Source organism: Oncorhynchus keta, chromosome 21 (genome assembly GCF_023373465.1).
Source record: "Oncorhynchus keta strain PuntledgeMale-10-30-2019 chromosome 21, Oket_V2, whole genome shotgun sequence".
NCBI classification, from domain to species: domain Eukaryota; kingdom Metazoa; phylum Chordata; class Actinopteri; order Salmoniformes; family Salmonidae; genus Oncorhynchus; species Oncorhynchus keta.
The window spans coordinates 3,022,417-3,037,975 of NC_068441.1; the positions used below are offsets into that span (position 1 = coordinate 3,022,417).

Consider the following 15,559-nt stretch of genomic DNA (forward strand, 5'->3'; position numbering starts at 1 on the left):
GCGGGCTGTATCACCGCCTGGTACGGCAACCTCTCCGCCCACAACCGTAAGGCTCTCCAGAGGGTAGTGAGGTCTGCACAACACATCACCGGGGGCAAACTACCTGCCCTCCAGGACACCTACACCACCCAATGTCACAGGAAGGCCATAAAGATCATCGAGGACAACAACCACCCGAGCCACTGCCTGTTCACCCCGCTATCATCCAGAAGGCGAGGTCAGTACAGGTGCATCAAAGCTGGGACCGAGAGACTGAAAAACAGCTTCTATCTCAAGGCCACCAGACTGTTAAACAGCCACCACTAACATTGAGTGGCTGCTGCCAACACACTGACTTAACTCCAGCCACTTTAATAATGGAAATTGATGGGAAATGATGTAAAATATATCACTAGCCACTTTAAACAATGCTACCTAATATAATGTTTACATACCCTACATTATTCATCTCATATGTATATGCATATACTGTACTCTATATTATATACTGCATCTTTATGTAATACATGTATCACTAGCCACTTTAACTATGCCACTTTGTTTACATACTCATCTCATATGTATATACTGAACTCAATACCATCTACTGTATCTTGCCTATGCCGCTCTGTACCAGCACTCACTCATATATCTTTATGTACATATTCTTATCCCCTTACACTTCTGTCTATAAGGTAGTAGTTTTGGAATTGTTAGCTAGATTACTTGTTGGTTATTACTGCATTGTCGGAACTAGAAGCACAAGCATTTCGCTACACTCGCATTAACATCTGCTAACCATGTGTATGTGACAAACAAAATTTGATTTGATTTTTCGACCCAATTTGGTGAAAGACCCAGATTCTTCAGAAAGCCTTGTTTTCCCATCAGAAGTTGTTTCACAAGCAGTTCTCCAGAACATCATAATGAAATCATCATCAAGCTTTGATGATTTTAATCAGCTGTGTAGGACTATGCCAAAAAACGAAATGTGCACCCGTTGGGGTCCCCAGAACTGAGTTTGGGAAACGCTGCTCCAGATCAATGAATAGAGGTTATTCTACTTGTCCAATGACACTCTTATTCTACACTGTCCTTCAGTAGGATTTGTGGAATTGAATCCCATCTGGGCTAGCTTGGGACTCTTTCTTCACACAAGTGACTGTGGGCGTGTAGAGTTAAAGAACCATGTCACACTATGGGTTTAACCATGAAACGCTAGTTCTCCTGAGGACATTTCCCCTCTTACCTACTCCTGTATCAAAGCAGCTTTCCTTCTGTAGTAATGTCATCATTACAATTTCACAGTCTCTTCAGAGAAACCATCCCTACGGTTTTATGCCGTCCAAGGCGCAGTCTCAGATATGCCAGCGTTGTGGGTGTAGGGAAGAATGGAGTGGGAAATGGGCTGATGGAAGAATAGAAAAGGAGGAGAATGTGTGATGATTCATCCAATATCTGCCTCCTCTGTGATATGTCATCCAACAGAAGGGATATTGTGTCAATAGCATGGTGAATTTGTATAAAAGACACTCCAACTTAACATGTTGGTCTGTTTTTGCCTTTTAGTGTCATCTTTGAATACAGGGAAATGTTATAATCAATAGAATTGTATGGATGAGAGAGTCACCAACAAAAATATATCTCATTCAAATCAGCCCTCCAGCTATTTTTGAGCATTTACTGTTGAAAAACAATATCCCAAGTGTAAACCTCTTTAAGGAATACCTAGGATAGGATAAAGTAATCCTTCTCACCCCCCTTAAAAGATTTAGATGCACTATTGTAAAGTGGCTGTTCCACTGGATGTCATAAGGTGAATGCACCAATTTGTAAGTCGCTCTGGATAAGAGCGTCTGCTAAATGACTTAAATGTAAATGTAAATACACGAATGTACACTTTAGGGTAAAAAAAAAAAAACGTAACTTCAAGGAGTAGGCCATTCAAGGAGTTGGTCTGATGTGATGTAATCGGCCTCCCCTCATTATTGCGGGAACAATAGAGGAGCAATAGATGGAAAAAGAGCTAATCATTGAGGTGAAAGGAGACTGGAGTGCCACTTTAGGGCCCGACCGTAAGTTCCTAGAGAGATCTTGGACATGTAATCAAGACATGAGAACATTTTGTGTATGATGTGTAGCAACCTAACAATGGTAGGCACATTAGTACAGTAGGCAGCGTTTCTTACTGAGTATGTTGAAAAGAGGAGTTTGGGAGCTGACTTTCATGCCTTTCGACCTTGGGAGTCCATGGCAACCCTTTTAAATTCAATATGGAGAGGTGAGTAGGGAGGGAGAAGAGGGAGGAGGGAGAGAGAGCGTGTGAGATTGAGAGAAAAAAAAAATCATCTCATCATTCCACACATGATTGCAGCAAAAGGAGTTGAGACAGAAAAAGAAAGCAGTGAGAATCTCAAACCAACACGAATCCCTTCTCTCATATCTAGCCCCTCTGTCACTGTGTGGTGTGTCTCATCGCTTCTACTTTGCTTTATCTTGCAGGAATTCACTCAGCAGCCCGGAGACCTGAGCGGCCTGAACCCCCCCGTGAGGGATCTCCATAGGCAGGGTGGTGAGTTACAGTGGGCTGAGGAGCACAGTGGTCAGAGGAGTGCATACCACGTTGGTCAGACCATGGAGTGAGGAGGAAAGAAGGAGATGCATATGTAAGAAAGGAAGAGGAGATATCCGTTGAAGAGCCATCTAAATTAATGCTCCTATTATAATTGAGTGCTTCTAAGAGCAAAGCAACATGAGAGGACGCCTGTTCTGTGCCCACTGCTTCAAGAGGTATTATTAAGATTAACCCTCTGGATATAGAGTAGACTAGTGTTCTTTGTGTTCCTGATTCCGCTGGTTTCTAGAGTGTGTCTTGATTTGTGTCTGGGCTGTGGTCATGGTGTCTCAGCCCCAGGGGTGTGCTCTGCATCGGACTGGCAGGATCTGTCACAGAGGCAGCCTGATCAGGCTCTTACTCCTTCTTTACTGCTCTCTCACGGCCGCCCAAGCCGCTAAACCCAAAGTCCCGAGCGGCACACACCTCAACTCCATCCGCATCGACGGGGATATCTCCCTGGGAGGCCTGTTCCCCGTGCACTCCAGGGGCAACGAAGGCAAGGCCTGCGGGGAGCTGAAGAAGGAGAAGGGGATCCATCGTCTGGAGGCCATGCTGTTCGCCCTGGACCGTATCAACAACGACCATTCCCTGCTTCCCAATATCACGCTGGGGGCGCGCATCCTAGACACGTGTTCCCGGGATACCCACGCCCTGGAGCAGTCACTCACCTTCGTCCAGGCTCTCATCGAGAAGGATGGGACGGATGTCAAGTGTCTCGGCGGGGGGGCACCCATCATCACCAAGCCTGAGAGGGTGGTGGGAGTCATCGGAGCCTCGTCCAGCTCTGTGTCAATCATGGTGGCCAACATACTGCGGCTCTTCAAGGTAAGGACCACACCTTGCTACTTGTGTGTGGTTGTGGTTTGTTTGCGGTGTTAGTGAGTATCTGATGTATGTACACTGGTGTTTGTTCTGTGTTAGCTCTAGTTGGGAATGTTATCCTCATTCCTGGGAAAACATTATATTCTCTGTTCTAGCACAATTTGGTTCCCTGATATTTGGAAAGAAGAGCATGAATAAATAATGACAGAGACATGTAGCTCAGTTTGCAGATTATGGTGCTTGTAACGCCAGGGTTGTACGTTCGATTCCCACAGGGAACCAGTATGAAAATATATGCACTCTACTGTAAGTGACTCTGGAAAAGAGTGTCTGCTAAATTACTAAAAAAAAAAATATTCAGAAAAAAATCTCTGCCTCCACACCATAGTTCCCATAATCCTAAAGTAATGCCATTGGCCATCTCAATCTGAGGACTGCTAAATTGTCACAATTATTGCCTCTAACCCAAAGAGTTGGATAGATGGCACACATGCAAAGATAGGCATTTTTTCAGAAAATGCGTTTTCCTGGAACATGCAAACTTTCATGTGCCTTAATAACAAACTTGTATGCATCTGTAAATACGATTCAAATTGTTAAATTACGTGCCTAGTTGGTTTAGTTACAGAAAAAGGCCGCCAGTCATGATTGGCTGAGATAATGAGTGTGCTGGACATGCCTAGAGATGAGTTTGGATTGGTTTGCTATATAGCACACTTCTGTCTATTTTAGCTGGTTAGTATGTGTTGGTAATCCTGTCTAACGCATCTTTTAAAAAAAATATCTCCATAGTAGAACTGCTTAAGTATTGCTCTCCACTTTCTGGAGGACCGAGTTTTGAAATCAGTGGAATTAGAGTATGATAGCTAATGAGATGGGGAAAACACCCGTCTCCAGATTACATCTTCAAACTAAGGGCAACCGTGACAGGGAGAAGCATCCATCCATGATGTATACGGTCAGATAGTCTACACCCTAAAAAGTAAAGGTTCCTGGAGTATCCATTAGGGGGTTTTCAAATTTAAACTGTGGGGGAACCCCTATAAGTCTATAAGTTCTTCGAATAACCTCTTTTAATGGATCCTTAAATAACCTTTTGTGGTTAATTTTTTAACTAACCCACCTCCCCTATTATTGTTAATAATAACACAATATTTTAGTCCTCAGTGTTTATTATGATCTTAATGGCAAAGCAGAATTAAAAATATAAATATAAGGTAAACTCCCATCAGAGCCTCAAGTCCAATGGGTATATCCTGTCCCTTGTTGATGTCAATGTGTTGATGTTCTCCTTATCCATAGCCAGAATGATTTTGCAGTGCATTTGATATGCCTCCTTGTCTGTATAGCTGCAGACATAGACACAAAAAGTGAGCAGTTCAGTCATCTGCACCCAATACAGCTAGCCTTCAACATATTCTTAAAGCCTACATATTCTTACCTTATTGTTGATTGATATCCGTTGAATTGTGTCCATTTTCTGTTTTAGAAACATCTGCACAAATATGAAAAGGGATGGTATAATCATAGAATAATATCAATTTATATCATACAAGGGACAAACCATAACTTAAATTGAGGAGATCCTCACATTCTTTACAAGTGTTTCAGTTGGGCAGCTTGGTTTCTGCATGAACCCTCACCAACTAAGGAGGTTCCTCGATGAACCCCACCTCCTATGGGCTTCTTGGAATAACTTTTTGGGGGGCATTTGTAGTGCCAAGAAGCCTAAGGTTCTTCTAGGAACCTCCTTAGTTGGTTCTTAGAAGAATCTTAGAACCTTTGCTAAACCCCTCATTTTTAGAGTGTAGCTAATTACATTTTCAGATATTACACGTTTCTAATTGACAAAGTCGTTTTCATGTCAAGTTAAAATGTAAATGCTAGCTAACGTTATGTGTATGGTCTTATTTAATATCTCAGAGCCATTTGCTTTGCTAATATTGAACCTGGTTGGTTAGCTACCTGCAGATTCATGCAAGGTAGTAACATCATGAGTTGGGACTATGGTTCATTGTTTACCTAGCTACCTATGAATGTGTGGGAGCGCCGAATAACTGACAAATTTACGAATGCTCAACACCCGTTTGCTATGGCTAGCATCAGTAAATGTTGGCAAAAAGAGTAAATTGTTGCCAGCAGCACAGTTGCAGTAACCAACACTCTGGCTAACATAAAAACAGCCTAACCAGCTATGCTAGGGCGAGTAAAATGGTCAGTAAGCTGTTCTCTACTTTGTGTCTAGAAGTAGCTAGCAAGCTAGCCAACTTTAGCCAGTTAGTTTGGGTGCTTGACCCTTTAGGAGATGGGTGTGAACGATGCTGAATGGGTGTAGACAAAGAAGAGCTCTCCAATAGGGACCAAAACATTCAAAGGCCCTTTTCTCAAAAGAGAGGTTACAAGTTTGTCAACTTTAAAGCAGAATTACTTTTCCATCTTACCTGAAATGCAGTGTATGATATACCATTTTGTAGCTTTCTGTCTCTGATTTGATCCAATGTAAAAACACAATTTCAAATTTTGCAACATAAGACCGAATCAAGGCGGTCGGTCACAATTGTGATCATTGTATTACATAAACTCTCCCTCGCTCTCCATTTGGCAAATGAGCTGCCCAGTGACGTGAGTTTACCAGATGAGCTAAATGCCTTCGGTTCTCACTTTAGAGGCAAGCAACACTGAAACATGCTTGAGAGCACCAGCTTTTCCAGTCGACTGTGTGATTACGCTCTCCGTAGCCATTGTAAGAACTTTAAACAGGTTAACATTCACAAGGCCGCAGGGCCAGACGGATTACCAGGACTTGTACTCAGAGCATGCGCTGATCAGCTGGCAAGTGTCTTCAGATTTTCAACTTCTCCCTAACCCCGTCTGCAATACCTACATGTTTCAAGAAGACCACCATAGTCCCTGTGCCCAAGAACACCAATGTAACCTTCCTAAATGACTACTGCCCCATAGCATCCAAATATTTATCCATGAAATGCTTTGAATGGCAGGTCATGGCTCACATCAACACCATCATCCCAGAAACCCTAGACCCACACCAATTTGCATACCGCTCAAACAGATCCACAGATGATGCAATATCTATTGCACTCCACACTACCCTTTCACACCTGTACTCCGTTCACCCATGACTGCGTGGCCACGTAGGACTCCAACACCATTATTAGGTTTGCCGACAACATGAAGGTGGTATGCCTGATCACCAATGACCATGAGACAGCCTATAGGGAGGATGTCAGAGACCTGGCGGTGTGGTGCCAGGACAACGACCTCTCCCTCAACGCGAGCAATACAAAGGAGCTGATCGTGGACTACAGGGAAAGGACGGGAGAGCACGCATCCATTTACATCGACGGGGCTGTAGTGGAGCGGGTCGAGACCTTCAAGTTCCTTGGTGTCCACATCACTAAGGACCTTTAATGGTCCAAAAACACCAACACAGTAAAGAGGAGGTCATAACAATGCCTATTCCCCCTCAGGAGGCTGAAAAGATTTGGCATGAGAGCGCACATCCTCAAAACATTGTACAGCTGCACGATTGCGAGCATCCTGACTGGCTGCATCACCGCTTGCTATGGCAACTGCTCAACATCTGACCTCAAGGCACTACAGAGGGTAGTGCTTATGACCCAGTACAAGTCTGGGACCAAAGGTCTCCTTAACAGCTTCTACGCTCAAGCCATAAGCTAAACATTTGATCAAATGGCTACCTGGACTATTTGCATTGACCCCCTTATTTTATTTAATTGCACCAACTCTGTTACCCAGGCTAACTGGATTCTAACCACAGATTCACACGTACTACACGGACAGTCCAACACACACACACCTACAGACACACAAACACACACATTAACATTCCCTCCCACTCTTCATATATGTTGGATGCTACTCTTTGTTATTATCTATGCCTAATCACTTTACCCCTACCTACATGTTACCTTAATTACCTCAACTACCCTGTACCCCTGCATGTTGACTCAGTACCGGTACCCCTGGGACACACACACACACACACACACACACACACACACACACACACACACACACACACACACACACACACACACACACACACACACACACACACACACACACACACACACACACACACACACACACACACACACACACACACAAACTGTATATAGCCTTGTTCCACTGTTCATTACCGTATATAGGAGGTAGCTCTACATATTTAATTTGTCTCACTCTGATCTCTTCTCCCCTTACCCCCCTTTATAGGAGGTAGCCCTACATATTTAATTTGTCTCACTCTGATCTCTTCTCCCTCTACCCCCTTTACTCTCCTACATGACCCCCATCAACCTAACCGCATAATCAAACAGTCGTGTGATGTAGGTACAGTGATGTAGGTACAGTGTTGAGGGACCTGAAGTTGGCCACATGTTGAGTCAACACTCTCCTCATTCATAGGGATGATTACAGTATAGTGCCTGCTTTCTTAAGGTGTCTGCATGCTTACCAGCAGAAACAATTTGGTAGAGTTCGTGCATATATTATGATGACGTTTTGTGACATTTCTTTTGGACTTCGGTGAGTTTTTTTGGGCTGTTCAGGCACACAATTATTTTCTGGAGGCAAGCCAAAGTTCAGAGCCAAAGTCTGTTGCTTAGTCGGTGATTGGTCAACAGTAGGGATTCTTTAATAAAGTCTTTGTTGTCATTCAATGAGAGACGACTCGTTTTCATGCACATTTTGTCATTGAGAAATACTGCACAAAACATATACAATTGTGCGATTTAAGATTTATTCTTCAAAAATTAATGACAGATATATTCGATTAATCCTGGCTATTTTGAGGAAGTGTATACTGGCTATGGCATCTCAAAATGGACAAACGGGACTATTGCTGCTTTTTTCAAGCGAAGGTCTTAAGGGAGAATGCAAGCAAGCTAGCCCAGTTCGGCTAGGGGCCAGCTGAACTAAAGCATGCTGACACCTATAGGTCTCACTGCTGAAAATCAGAGGTGTTCACAGCAATGGGAGGACCATCCTCCTCAGTGAACTTCATAAAATGTATAACAAAGGAAGCTGCGAATTTTCGCAGCTTTTTGTTAAAAATCGCGCAACATTTCAAAGTCCTGCTACTCATGTTTGGAATATAGTATATGCAAATGATAAGTATGTGTGTATAGAAAACACTCGGAAGTCTCTAAAACTGGTTAAATCGTGTCTGTGTCTATAACACAACGTGTTTAGCAGTAAAAATCCCTCGAAAAACTGTTCTCCAAAAACACAAAAAATATATTACTCCGCCAGTCAATGTATTGTTCAAGACGAACGCAAATACATGAAGCCGTAAGGTAAACGCCTACAGCTTCCACACGATGTCGCCAGTGCTGGCATTTTGAGCAGACTTAAGCCTTCGTTCTATTACGTTTTACCCTTTCCTGTTTCAGTTTGTCAACAGGAAGTTATTAAAATGGGAAAGATGGCCGTTGATTTCCAGACTAGCTGCTATCGAATACAAATCGCCCTGTGATGAATTGTATAGCTAATTAACGTTTATTAATACCTAAAGTTGGTTTAGAAAAGTAGTTTGAAGTGTTTTGTAAAAGTATATAGGCACCTTTTGTTATTTTAAAAAGTGACGTTGCGTCTTGGAAAACGGAATATTCCTGGATCAGACCGGTCTTCAGAAAAGGACATTTTGGCTACACAATGACGGATTTAATCGGGAAAAAGACCCAACTGGGATGTTTATGGGATATATAGGAGTGCCAAGAAATTTTTTTGTCAACGGTAATGAATGTTTTATATTTTATTTCAGTGTTTTGGGTAGCGCCGGGTAACGCAAAATCTGGCGTTTTAAGTAGCGTTGCAGTACTTTGGGGGTGTATGCTATCAGATAATAGCTTCTCATGCTTTCGCCGAAAAGCATTTTACAAATCTGACTCGGTAGCTAGATTCACAACGAGTGTAGCTTTAATTCAGTACATTGTATGTGCATTTTAATGAAAGTTTGAGTTTTATCAAAAACTATACTTGGCGCACTTGAAATTTCCGCTGATTGATGTTCCCACCACGAAACCACGGCCCTAACAAGTTAAAAGGTTATCATTTTTAGATAAAACTATACTAAATATATTCACATCGCCTAATAATTGTTTAAACACAACTAGCTTCCATCCTCCTCTGGATACATTGACTTCAATACAAAACCTAGGAGGCTCATGGTTCTCACCCCCTTCCATAGACTTAAACAGTAATTATGACAACTTCCTGAGGACATCCTCCAACCTATCAGAGCTCTTGCAGCAAGAACTGACATGTTTTACACCTAATCAAAGGATCAGAGAATTAATCTAGTACTGAAAGCATAAGCTACAGCGAGCTAGCAATGTGGTCAGTGGACTCAAAGAGAGAGAGAGACAATAGTTGAACAGTTAATCAAAGATGAAGGAGAAGAGAGAATTCATAATTTCACTTACTAGCAAATGCAGCTAGTTTAGCCTACTCAAACAGAGGGATGCTATGTCAGCTATCTGGTTATGACTACCCAACACAACACTGGAACTCTTCCAAGTCAAGGTAAGGTTTTGGTTTGACAATGACACATGGGCCTGCCAGTGTAACTGCTAATCTGCTTATTGAAATGCTTACTGACTGTACACTGTAAAGTTACTGCATGCTTATAGTGTGTTTACTAACGCGTTAGTCAACATAGCTAAAAGAACTATGATGTTACTGTTAGGCGTGCGTACTGGCGGTGGAGAAGTCAGGCGCAGGAGAGCAAAGACAGTTACAACGGCTCAGTTTTAATGATAAAAATCACATTGAACAAAAACAATATATACAATGGGACAAAAACAAACAGACATAATGTGCACAAGCACTTACAATAAACAATACCAGACAAGGACATGTGGGGAACCGAGGGTTAAGTAAACACCATGTAATTGATGGAATTGAAACCAGGTGTGTAGGAAGAATAGACAAAACAAATGGAAAATGAAAGGTGGATCGGCGATGGCTAGAAGACCGGTGACGTCGACCGCCGAACATCGCCCGAACAAGGAGAGCGACCGACTTCGGAGGAAGTCGTAACAGTTACTTTAGCCTAAATCGTTGTCACCATTAGCTGTGTCTAGCAGTTATGATATGGTTTGTCTTGGAGAGGTTTTTCGCCTGGTCACATACAACTGATGTATTGTGCATTGAAGTCCACAAGCGACGGGAAAAGGTGAGGGGGACGAGAGCAAATGGATGCGAGAAGGAATACAACGTGGCTGCTCTGAAAGTGAACTGTGTTCACGAGTGATCGGGCGTGTATTAATTCCACTAAAAAACAGAAGCAAATGCAACGAAATGGGAATAAACATACCTGGATTTGTCCAATAGAAACTAGAGGTCGACCGATTAATCGGAATGGCCGATTTAATTAGGGCCGATTTCACGTTTTCATAACAATCGGAAAACTTAATCTTTATTTAACTTGGCAAGTCAGTTAAGAACACATTCTTATTTTCAATAAGGGCCTAGAAATGGTGGGTTAACTGCCTTGATCAGCGGCAGAACGACAGATTGTTACCTCGTCAGCTCGGGATTCAATCTTGCAGCCTTTCGGTTACTAGTCCAATGCTCTAACCACTAGGCTACCTGCCGCCCCACATAACAGCAGCATGGGGTGAGCTGCAGCTCAAGAACATCTATGTAGCTTGTTCCTCATGACTACGGAGCTACTGTGACAGGCAGCTGAGCAAAGGAGAATTCATGAGAGACCAGTCATGCTGTGTGATTTCATAATTTATTCGCAAAGCAGATGCCCTCACCCATGCGACACGCGTCACCAACCCATTTCACAACCAGGAGGTCGCCGCGGTGGCATGTTTATCAGAGTACACAGCAGTAAAGGCATCATGGGAGATTAGGTATAGTACCAACCGAACATGCCTTGGTCAACAAAGCCGAGATAGGCTAAGTAGAGAATCGTCATCACATTTGGTTGTGTGAGAAGTTACGATCTCTGGCACGATGTTATACACAAGCCGTAAACTTTCTCAACATGCTTTATGTAATATTGATACCCCCGCTGTGGCGTGCCATCACCGTGCATAGTGTTCATTGCTTGTTCTTCTTTCTCCGAGTTTTTTCCAAACAGATAGTAAAAGGGATCTTTTCTGGCATGCTCTCAGGAGTAATTTTATGCATGAGGCCATAATAAATCCTACTATTTACATTCTGGCATTAGTATGAATAATGCAACGCTGTTAGGGATAATAAAAAGTTCAAAGAAAATTAGCATTTAGGAATAAACTACAGGATTGTTCAACTCCTGCTGCTATGTACATTTTTTTGGATTCATTTAAATGAACTCAAGCGCCTGAGTTGCTGACTGACTGGCATGCGTTGAATGAATTTGCGGCTAAGCTTCTTAACCTTTTTTACAAGATTTGTTGACCCATTGTGTTTTGGCTGGAGAGGCGTGTTGTGACAGGAGTACAGATATATTGGGGTTAAAGGAAAGGTGTTTGTGATGGTCCGCTTCAGTCTGCTTCCTGCCAGTGAATGTCTCCCATTTACAGGTCAATCAATAGAGAGACGGAGGAAAAAAGGGAACGGGGACACAAGTATGCTGTCCCATAGGTGTTTGACAGCCCTAAAGGGGGCGGCTCGGCTTCTCACCTCTCAAGCCTCTGTTCCAATCTAGCATACGCCATCGGTCTAGACCAGGGGTGTCAAACCAATTATTGCCCCGGGGGGGCTGCATTCAGTCGTCAACGAGGGCCGGAGGGCTGCAGTGAAAATATGTCATATTTCCTCGGGAAAGTATCTCTGATGGCAGGACTTGAAAGACAACAGGTCGGTTGGTTAAAATTCTGTTTCTTCTATTGTAAATAAACTGCCAACTTCAAACACCCAATTCCTTATCTTTAGATGTTACGACAGAGACGTGATATTGCTACACTCATTTACTTTCCTCCTGGCACGTCTTGATCCACAAAAAAAATGCATTTCCACCGTTATCTGTGAAATTACAATTCAAGTAGGAAGTAAACATTGAAGAAAACATTGTGCAAAACACGATGGAAAAGTTCCTTTGTGACCAGGAGCAATGAGATCTATTATAAAACTTGTTTAAACAGAAGGACATTTCTTAATGGACTTGCTAGTCAGCAATCGAGTTTTCAAGATATGGAACTTTCAAAATACATAAATCATCCCTGTATGATGTCTAATATGATGCTGTGTTTTGGATCCTAACGAAAACCCAATTGCTGACAAGGAAAACATTGAGACGATGTCAAGAATGGACTATTGAAAGAAATTCCAAAATACTGTTTTTGGGTGGAGTTTTCCGTCAAAGTGGCAATCCGCAGTTGAAACCATTACAAAGCGTACTCTCCGCCACGGTTTAGATGATAAAAAGTGAGTAATGGGGTTGGAGAAATGTAACCACTCTCAAATTCATAGACAGAGCTATGGATGCAAGGACTGACCATCATATGATATTACAACTATAGTTTTAACATGATTTTAGGCTATACAGTGTTTGATTACATTTACTTTGTTTGCAAATATCGGAGTAAAACAAGCTTATACTTTGGGGTTCTGATGGGGTACGAGAGTTGAACTAAGATCACAAAGCATTAATTTTACATTTACATTACATTTAAGTCATTTAGCAGACGCTCTTATCCAGAGCGACTTACAAATTGGTGCATTCAGCTTATGACATCCAGTAGAACAGTCACTTTACAATAGTGCATCTAAATCTTAAAGGGGGGTGAGAAGGATTACTTATCCTATCCTAGGCTAATTAATAAAAGTTATATTCTTCAAGAATCAATTGGTACATCTTAATTTATAAGTCCCAAAAATGGATGTAGCATATGTTGATTGTCCCCTTTAACAGCAGCGCTCCAGGCGTCATGTCTTGCTGTTTGCTTTTCTTTTTCCACACTTGGCTCTGAGCCAGTGGGACAGTGTTCAACTGAAATGAAACTGTTATTGCAGTAGTCTCTCCCTGCAAGTCCATTAGGGGATGTATTGTTAAATCGCCAAGTTATCCTTCTACTTAAAAAAAAAAGGACCGCAGTGTAAGCATGGCAGGCTGGTTGAGTTCATTTACTTTTTGAATCTCTACGGTAGAGTGAACAAGACTCACGAAACAAACCCTAATAATGGTGATAGGGATTACAGTGATGGACCTTCATAAAAACGTTTGTAAAAACATGTGTAATTTGCCTAGTTCAAAAGGTAACTCCAGCATGAGTATTCTTTAGTTCACTGTCCTTTACCTGTGTTTTCTCTTAAGTTGATTGAATTGGCACCTTGGTCTCAGTCATAGCTAGCACCGTTATTCAGGTACTCTAGCAGAGCCATGCTATGGCCTTGTCTCCCATTATATCTCTTGTCTCCCATTATATTAAATATGACACACACATATCACATGACCACAGTAGCTGATTGCCCAAACAGCTGTAAGACTGGATTCTGATATATTCCAATCCAAATGTATTTTACTCTCAACTGAAATGACCTTGGACCAAATTCAATAAAAGGTTCTGTAACACACCTTAGGCTTAGTTTATGCAGTTTTTCATGAATACCTATCTGCATGATCAAATAAACAGTGTTGATTAGCTGAATCAGGGTTCTTAGTGCTGGGCTGGAATAAAACATGTGTACCTGACTCCAATGGGTTCCCAGGTCCAAGATCCGGGGGGGGGGGGTTCTAAGTAGTCTGTTTGTAACCCTGTCAACACACTGCAGGGTGAAACACTGACATCTGAAGTCGTCTCAGGAAATGTCAGCATCCACACCTTCCCTTCCGGCTCCTTGCGTTTATGCTCCTTTCTATTCCCCTGTAAACCTGCGAGTGACACCATGGGATGAGGACCCATGTCTGAATTGATTTAACACTTCATTTATGAGATGACAGCTGAATCGAGATGAACAGCGCTGCCTGTCACGGCTCCTACCCAATGCATTCATTCCAGCGTGATAGACCAAACAGGCCTGTGTAGCTCTTTACACCTAAATACATTCCCTTCATGGCAAGTTTTTTTTTCTCACTCGTTAACATATTTTTTGTAAGACTGGGCAATAAGTTACAGGTCTGTGAGAGCCAGAATTCTTGCTTGTTTGTAGGTGACCAAATACTTATTTTCCACCATAATTTGCAAATAAATTCATAAAAAATCCTACAATGTGATTTTCTACAGAAAAAAAATCTAATTTTGTCTGTCATAGTTGAAGTGTACCTATGATGAAAATTACAGGCCTCTCGTCTTTTTAAGTGGGAGAACTTGCACAATTGGTGGCTGACTAAATACTTTTTTTGCCCCACTGTATATATATATATATCCTGAGCTTTCTTAGATCTCCTAGATATCGGGACAAACTTCAAAACCGTATGATTTATTTTTTTGACTGTGTTTTGCCATTTGAGTGTTATTCAAAGGGCTTCTATTGGCTATTAAAAATGTAATATTTGATCAAATTAGTTTTGTAAAAATGTTTTAAAAAAATATACCGACAGAGGTCTTCAAATTTGCTAAATGATCCATTGTATGACAATCTTAAAACAATTCCGTATGTTAGCTTAGTAGAAGCCACTCAGGGATTTCACCATGAGGCCAATGGGGACTTTCTAACAGTTAGAGTTTAATGGTTGGATAGGAGAGAACTGAGGATGGATCAACATTGTAGTTCGTCCACAGTACTAACCTAATTGACAAAGTGAAAAGTCTGTACAGAATTTTTTTTTATTCCAAAACATGCATCCTATTTGCAACGAGGCACTAAAGTAATACTACAAACAAATGTGGCAAAGCAATTCACTTTTTGTCCTGAATACAAAGTGTTATTTTTGGGGCCAATCCAATCCAATACAACACATTACTGAGAACCACTCTCCATATTTTCAAGCATAGCTATGCTTGCAATCGGTAAGGACAGGGGTTTTTCTGGATAAAAAAACAAAAACAGAATGGAGATAAGCAGAGGAAAATCCTAGAGGAAAACCTGGTTCAGCATTCCACATTTCAGCTGGACAATAACCTAAAAACAAGGAAAATCTACACTGGAGTTGCTTACCAAGAAAACAGTGAATGTTTGAGTGACAGTCATAGTTTTGGCTTCAATAGGCTTGAAAATGGTTAT

The 15,559-nt window shown here is 41.8% G+C and overlaps 1 protein-coding gene across 1 annotated transcript in view; it reads left to right on the forward strand.

Moving 5' to 3' along the window:
* The first annotated feature begins 2,525 nt into the window (after positions 1–2,525).
* LOC118399947 (metabotropic glutamate receptor 4-like) overlaps positions 2,526–15,559 on the forward strand; it is a 236,878-nt gene continuing 223,844 nt past the window's right edge. The window contains exon 1 of the mRNA XM_035796185.2: positions 2,526–3,421. Coding sequence (XP_035652078.1) covers positions 2,876–3,421 — 546 coding nt within the window. The 5' untranslated portion in view covers positions 2,526–2,875. The remainder of the gene's footprint in view (positions 3,422–15,559) is intronic.